Genomic DNA, 8,328 nt, shown 5'->3' on the forward strand with positions numbered 1-8,328 from the left:
ACTTTATCTTAAGTGAACCCACTTTACTGAGATCAGACATAAAACCAACAGACCCTTCGGTTTCTGGTTTTAATTTCTTCTCCGTCTGTGTTTGAATATGGTCCAAGATCACAATGCCAATACTCCTGAAGACAGATGAGGCACTCACTCTTAGGATTTCACAAGCCTTAATGCTCACTTTTGTTATATGCTGAAGGCATGCAATAAATCTTTTGGGACAAGGTGCTTATTACACCCCAGCATGTTACTAAGCACAATTCAAAGTATTGCTGCTAACCTTTAAAGCCCTAAATGGCACCATTGTTCAGCCCAGGTACCGAGGTCCAGCTCTGAGGGCCTTCTGGTGGTTTCCTCATTGCAAGATGTGACGTTACAGGGAACCAGGCAAAGGGCCTTCTCGGTTGTGGCGCCTGTCCTGTGAGACGTCGTCCCAACTATCTGACCTTCTGTAGACATCTGAAGATAGCCCTGTATCAGGAAGTTTTTAATATCTGATGTTTCACTGTTTTTTTATGAGCTGCTCAGAGTGGCTGGGGCAACCTAGCCACATGGGTGGAGTACCAGTAATAAAAATTTCCAGAGACACAGTTGATGGAATCTTTCGAGGAGCTGGAGATGGCGTTTATAAATGGTCCATGTTTCATAAGCATACAGTAAGGTTGGTAGTACAATAGCTTTGTAAACAAGCATTTTGGTTTCCCTGCGAATATCCCAGCCCTCAAACACTCTGCACTTCAATCAGGAGAAAGCCGCACTTGCAGAGCTCAGGCGATGCTGGATTTCAGCATCAGTGTTGGCACTTGTGGAAGGATAACTGCCCATACTGGAAGAAGCAAAGACCACCAGTGTCAGAGCAATGATTCTTCAACATCAACTTTGTTGAACTGGTCACGTTGTGCGGATGTCTGATTATCGTCTTCCAAAGCAACTACTCTATTCCGAACTTAAAAATGGAAGGCATAATGCTGGTGGTCAACAAAAGAGGTTTAAAGACTCTTTCGAGGCAAATCTGAAAAAATGTAGTATAAACACTAACAACTGGAAAACACTGGCCTGCGAGAAAGGTTGGAGAACAGACTTTACCCAAAGGTGTCATGGGCTTTGAAGACACTCGAACTCAGGACGAAAAGGAAAAATGTGCTAAGAGGAAGGCATGCTTCGCACCGTGATAAACTCCCTCCTGGAAACCTATGTCCCCAATGTGGAAGGATGTGTGGATCCAGAATTGGTCTCCACAGTCACTTACGGACTCACTGCCAAAACAGTGTTCATGGAAGACAATCTTACTCTGCTATTATTATTATTATTATTATTATTATTATTATTATTATTATTACTATGCCATAGGCACATTGATACAATGGCACATTTCCATGTATTTATTGGCAAAACTATGTGATTTATTTTGCAGTTGCACCAGATCCAGTGGAACTTATTTCCAAGTAACTGAACAGAACTGCAGGGTAACATAGCACTCCTGTGACCCTAGCTACACCAGTATAATTTAGTCAGGATCCCATATGTACTTCCAGCACCAGTCTGGAGGAGGGGGAAGAGTTAGAACTATAAAAACCATAGGTACAATGCTACCCATTCCCCCAGCATCCAAGGCAACACCACGGACACAAACCAATCACAGAGTAGCATGCAAACAATGCCCCGATAACCATGCACAGACTGACCCATTCCTCACACAGCAATAGGGAAACATCTCCAAGACCTCACCCCCCAGCCATACACAACAGGCAACCCACCAATCACTACTGAAAGAGCCCCTAGGGCAAGCAGCAATTCAGCAATAAGGAACGTCTGGAAATCTCTCTACAAACAGGTGTTCAAATTCAACTGTATCACACAATCATTGCTAATACAGTCGTACCTTGGAAGTTGAACGGAATCTGTTCCGGAAGTCCGTTCGACTTCCAAAACGTTTGAAAACCAAAGTGCAGCTTCCGATTGGCTGCAGGAAGCTCCTGCAGCCAATTGGAAGCCACGGAAGCCCCGTCAGACATTTGGCTTCCAAAAATAGTTTGCAAACCAGAACAGTCACTTCTGGGTTTGCAACGTTTGGGAGCCAAAACATTCAGGAACTAAGCTGCTCGACTTCCAAGGTATGACTGTAACCAAGCTTTTGACTGCACAACAAGGAAACGTCTCAAATAGGGACACATCGGTGGGGTGTCAGAGAAGTAGTAGCGCAGTGAGACTGCCAGCTCACAGGATACATGCTCCTTTGATTATTGCCCCAAAATTTGTCATCTGTTCTCCCTCCCTCCCTCAACTACTAAATGCTTCGTTCAGCAACAACTCAGAAGCACCTGCCAGCTTACCAGAGGATAGAGTTACCCTAAGTTATGGCAGGTTAAGACCCCATCCCTTCCAGAGTCATATCTCAAGGTAAGAGAAGGCAAGAACGAACTTTGGTGGATAGAAGTGATCTCTCTCTGCTGATCCTTACTAACAAAGTGGACAGCGGTTACTGGACAGCATTGTTTTAGCGGGTTCTCAAAGACACGTGGCGTAAGAGTTGTCAACATTCTTAGCTTAGGATTCCTGTGATCTTGAAAGTTCCACGGCAGCTTAGATGTCATTTACCCCATTGTGCCATCTCCACACTGCATTCGCAACTGCCGAGCAAGCAACTTGCAAAGATACATGAGCCCGCTAGAATATCAAGTTGGCAACGTCACAGAGGAACAGCTGGAATCATACTGTACGCAACAGGAATAAGAGCTATGTTGCTTGTTGCACCTGCCTGAAAGCTGCCCAAGAAGAGGCCAAAAGGCAGCAAAGATCAATGGTCAGCAGTTGACAGGAAGGTCTTGGACCTAGATGTCCAGTATGCATTTGTGAGAGTGCTGCCACCTAACTGCTCCTCAGAGGAACACTCTTCTCTCAGATAGGGAAGTGTGATATGTAGTGACTGACTGACCTCCACGTGGCCGGGCTGCAATTCTGCAGAGTGAAGGGTGTTATGATAGCTTAGTCCAGGGGTCTGCAACCTTTAAGACAAAAAGAGCCACTTGGACCCGTTTCCGAAGAAAAAAAAACTGGGAGCCGCAAAACTCGTCATTATAAAAATAACTTTTTTGTCACTTTTTATTATTTCTTTGTTTGACCCCTCAGAATTACTCCTCCTCATAGAAATAAACGTTAAATTAACAAGTTACCTTTTTTTGGTGTGTGTTCTTCTCTCTCCTTCAAAACAGTGACCAGCGTACATGCCCCCTTTCAATGCAGTGACCAGCGCACATGTCCCTTACAATGTAGCGGGCGGGCGGGTGGGAAGGTGACGTTGGGGCGGTGCGTGCATTAGTCACATGTGACGTCACAGCCAGTACAGCGCCCACCACAGTGGGGTGTGTCGGGGCGCACAATGCGCCTCCTCCCCTCACTAGTATCCACCCCAGAGCCGTGGCAAAGGTGTAAAAGAGCCATATGCGGCTCCGGAGCCACGGGTTGCAGACCCCTGGCTTAGTCAATAGTAAGGATGGTTTGAGAGGAGTGCCCTTCAATCACTAGAGAGCTTACCTGAATTTGATGGTTCACAGGCCCCAATGCCCCTCCTCTACACAGTGCCTTCTAACCATGTGATGGTGTCACCGGCTGTTGAGGATTAGCCAATACACCGCTGAACACTGAAATGGACAGAGAGTGGAAAGTGGGAGAGAGACATGGGAGATATCTGTAGCAGCCATACTTTAAAGCTTGAGTCAAGCTCCCCCCATCTACTTACCTGCGGAGTGGTACAAAAGTTCTTGCTGGGTGTCCTGAGGGTCTTCACAAGTTTTATTCTTATGTATTTCTCCACAGTTCTCAACATCAACATTCCCTTTGCTGTGCAGGGCTTAAGACCAGAGATAAGAGCTGCATGTGCTGGCATCTGAGAAATGGACTCCATGTTAAGGGTTTCTGCACTATTCTATGCGTGCTGTGATTGGCCAGTCTGAATCCTATGCTTCATTGCAGTGATGTGAGTAGAGTGGCAGGAAGACTTTTCTGACTCTCCACTAATAGGAATGTTTTAATTTACACAATCTCTTTTGTTGGTGTAACTTAACTCGTTGGTACTCAAGAGTAGAATCTGAGGGACCTGTTTGATTCACACTAAGCCTGCTCTTCCCCCAGTGACACTCACCTTTGACAGCTGTGCCAACAATGTTGAGTCAAAACCTTGATGCTGACATTATATCACTAGCATGGGCTATGCAGAAAATCCTAGAGGACTCAAAAGTTGCCATAAATTGAGCACGGTGCTATGCACTTAATATAACCATTTCCCCGTAAGAATCGCAGGGTTATTATTACCTGAATAAAGACTTATGTTAAGGACTTAAAGAAATTAACGCACCTCAGATTTTAAAGTAATTTATTGGAAATAGTTCTTAGATTACAAACAAGCATTTCTCATTTACAGAATGTGCTGACAGCTAATGGTAAGAAATGTAGCCTTCCAGTCACCTGCCCATCAGCAATGCAACCCTGCAAAATTGCAGAGTAATTTACCTAGTTAACTTTCCCCTCACGTAGCCCTTTAAGTAGTTTATTTGTGGTCCAATTACCTGTTTGTGAAGGCATTCCCTGGAAGAATGCCTAACCTCATATTTACCTCACTATGTTCTGCAACAAGATGGATACTTCAGTTGTGTCTACTAGTCTGTGAAAATAGAACCCACTTACTCTTACATTGTTTTGATTTCTATGAAATTAAAATGCTGTAGGATTTAAAAGAAGATTTAAGTCACAGCAATATAAAACTCTGGATTGGTTAACTTATTCAGCTGAACTGGGGAACTATTCAGGATGCAGGCATGTTAGTGCTCTTTGGGTGGGCTATCAAGAACGTTATAGTATCGTGGAACAAGTCACCATGTGATGTTTTACACTTAAGTTTCAGTTGCTCCCAAGAGGATTAACCACCCCAAAGAAAGGAATGATGACATGAGAAACATTGACACTCAAGTACAGCATAACAACAATTAAGCATTTTGTAAAACTTCTGGTGCTTTTTAAGACTGAAGAGGTTTGTTCATTTATGTATATGGTCAATTAAACCATTGGTTTTAACTACATTGTTTTATTAAAACAATATTCCAAGAAGCATAGGGTAAGGTCTTCTATCAGAACAATTTGAGACTTATTAAGTTGCCACATGCTAAGGTCAAACTAAGCTACCACATACAGATGTTCTTTTTAGATAAGCAAAAACCACAGCACACATCCATTGACCAAGTTGCTTGAGTGTGTTTTGAACTAGTCATACAATCACTGTTTGATAAGCTTAACTTCTCCATTTTAAATAAAACAACTTCCATTTATACAGAACATAAGAAAGATCGGTGTTTACATATAATGCAGTCACTAAGTATCTACACTGCTTACACTTTAATATACTAACATAAAGCATGGGTTTGATTCACAGAATAAGTAGGTCCACGATTGTAAGTTAACAATAACTCTTTATTGCTTTATACATGTGGTGCTTTTTCAAGGCACTGTGGCATGGACTAAAAAACTTGGAATGACTTGTGAAGGAACCTGGAATGACATATGGTCAACATGGAAAGTTCTTCAGAAGCAAGACGACAGCTAATTTAAATTCCAAGTTATCAAACATCAGGAATGAGAGTTCATAGTTCACAGGAGATAATATAACAATCTTGTTTAAGGATCAGCTCCTTCACATGCCCATTCTGATACTCTGAATAATCTGGAAGATAGCTGCAAAAGGAAATAGGTTCAGATGTTGCTATGTTAGAATATATCAAATGAGTTTTAAAGAGTTATGTACATTGGCATTGTTATATACACCGAGTAAACCAGATTTCAGAAAACCTTTGAACAAGTTCCATTTGATTTTACTAAGCTGTGTAAGACAGAACATTTTACTACTCCCAATTTTATATAAATATCTTCCAAGAAAGCCACATTAGAAAGACCAAGTGAAGTGTGAAACTATACCATATGGCACAAAATTTTGTCCATTTTCTCAGCTGAAATCAACCTATTTTAATTAGCAGTTTTGATTTCAGCAATATGACTTCCCACTCAATCCTACACATGATAACTCAGAAGTGAACTGATCCATGTACAGTAGAACATACTCTCAGGTAAGTGTGGATAGGAAGGCTGTTTTAAAAGAAAGCAATGGCTGCCAATGTAAATCTTCCTGTTTTCAGCATAGTGTGTAAAATTGCTATTGACAGCACACTTGTAACCTATTAGTTTAGATCACTGCTTGCTACGTCAACAACTAAGTAGCCACAATAAGGGGTATAAGCATAACATTTAAAAACAGCTATGAACCCACAATAAGATACCAGTCTCCTCCATTTGTGAAGTAGGCAAACTTCATGTGAATAAAGCCCCTCATTTAAGTAATAATAACTATTACTCTCCTTATCTTATTTGTAACCATCAACACAACTCCTAAGGATATAAAAACTGGAGCCGATAAGCTTATAGAACTAGGTGAACCATCACATATTATTAACAGTGTTCCCTGACGGTATTCAGGAAATCTGTTTTGCATACCCTTTCTTTCTTTCTTTTTGTTAAGCTCTGTCCTGAGCCACCTGGAGTACTGGAAAAATTACCTTACTTGCAATTTGGCTATTTAAATGGGTAAGTCTCAAATACCAACTTCCAAAAGGCCAGCTATATTAGTCTGCTGTGCAAACCTGAACACAGGTATATTAGACAGACAATACCACTGGGATTTGTGGGTCACTTCTGGGAAAACAAACTTAAAAGACAGCATTGAGAAACTAAAATTCTAAGGATGCCTTTATCTTTTGCAAGTCCTCATTGCTACAGTTGTACATAAAGATCAGCGGGGGTTATTCAGAAAAAGTGGGCAAATATCACTAGCCCAATGAAGTCAGGCAACATGTGTGTATTATGTGTAGAGAGATTCCAATATATTGTCTAGTAATTTTAAGTAGGTTTTTAAAAAAAACAAACCAGCACAGCTATGATGAAAAAGTACCAATGTGAGAACCTAAGGGCTAAATTGGTAACTCCCGGTAACTGAATAAGGTCCAATGGTAGTTGCCCATATGGCACTCAACGCCAGCAGCAGCCCTAGGGGTCCACCTTGCCCAGCAAATCCACTACACTTCTCCAGATGTTTCTGAACACCTGCTCCCCATCCCACCACTTGCGAGAAGCAGCGCTGCCCCCCTTTTAGGCAAAAACACCTTCCACCACTCAAAAAGAAAAAGAAAATGCCTCTTCTAAGAGGAGAACCGCCTCCTTCTCCCTGATCACATCTTGCCAAATATAACCAACAATTTGAGGACCACAAACTACGGGACACCAGAGAAGCGCAGGGGAACATCTGTGGGACGCAAACAAGTGTCGCTGCCAACCAAAAAAACTTATTGGGATGAACGCAGCTTGTTTACCTTTGCTAGCCCAAGACCTTTGGGGCTGGAAGGGGTTCCCCACCTGAAAACCACGCCCCACCCAAAAAAATCAAATTCTCTTGATGGAGATGTTGGACAAGGGACCCAATCCCGCCCAGCTGCCAGCGCTTACCCGATCCGCACACCACGAAGATGAACAAGGCCAGCAGCCAGGGCCCCACCGACGCCTTCTCCTCGGGGGCGTTTCTCTGTGGGAAGAGCCAGCGTGTCAGGACGGCTCGGGTGAGGAAGAAGAAGAGGAGGAAGAAGAAAAGGAAGAGGAGGGGGGTTTCTTTCGGGGGTAGCCGCCCTTCAGCGGCCGGGCGGGGGGGGGAGGCAACGATCCCCGCAGTCCCCCCCCATCCTCCTCTTCCTCCTCAGCCCCTCAGGAACCGGTTAAAGGCAAAGCCCCCCCTCCCACACAGCCTCCCATCTTCCTCGCGCGTTTCCCCCTTCAGAGGCTGCTTCCCGCGCGAGGAGCAAACCGGCAGGGGGAGGCGGGCCCCCGCCCTCCCCGGTCGCAGGAGGGCGCTGAGGGGAAAGGGGAGAAGAGGTTTCCGAGGCCTCCTCCGCGAAGGAGCCCCTACCGAGGTCTTGGCCACGTTCCCGCGCTGCGTGATGTTCTTGCTGTGCTTCTCGTTGGCCATCCGGATCCGCTGCTTCGCCACCATCTTGGCCGCCGCCGCCGCTGCCGCCGCCTGACAGACAGACCCCGCGACTGAGCTGTGGCCGCGCTGCTTGTGTGAGGAGGAGGATGAAGCGCGCGAGGGGAGGGCAGCGTGAAGGGAAGGGAGGGGGGAAAAGCTGAACTGCCTGACGCGCTCCCTCCGGCCGAGCCGCCGCGTAAGCAGCAAACTGCCCCTCGCGCAGGCCCCGCCCTCCGGAAGCGGGGAGGCGGAGCCGCCGCCAACCCGGAAGCGAC

At 44.8% G+C, this 8,328-nt stretch overlaps 1 protein-coding gene across 1 annotated transcript; it reads right to left on the bottom strand.

Moving 5' to 3' along the window:
- Window positions 1–4,352: 4,352 nt before the first annotated feature.
- SERP1 (stress associated endoplasmic reticulum protein 1) lies at window positions 4,353–8,281 on the bottom strand. Its single transcript, XM_053390272.1, has 3 exons — window positions 7,994–8,281; window positions 7,540–7,615; window positions 4,353–5,721 (listed from the first exon to the last, which is right to left on the bottom strand). Exons 1-3 carry the CDS (start codon window positions 8,075–8,077, stop codon window positions 5,681–5,683), a joined length of 201 nt encoding a protein of 66 aa, XP_053246247.1. The 5' UTR covers window positions 8,078–8,281; the 3' UTR covers window positions 4,353–5,680.
- Window positions 8,282–8,328: the final 47 nt, after the last annotated feature.

This window comes from Podarcis raffonei, chromosome 5, assembly GCF_027172205.1.
Source record: "Podarcis raffonei isolate rPodRaf1 chromosome 5, rPodRaf1.pri, whole genome shotgun sequence".
NCBI classification, from domain to species: domain Eukaryota; kingdom Metazoa; phylum Chordata; class Lepidosauria; order Squamata; family Lacertidae; genus Podarcis; species Podarcis raffonei.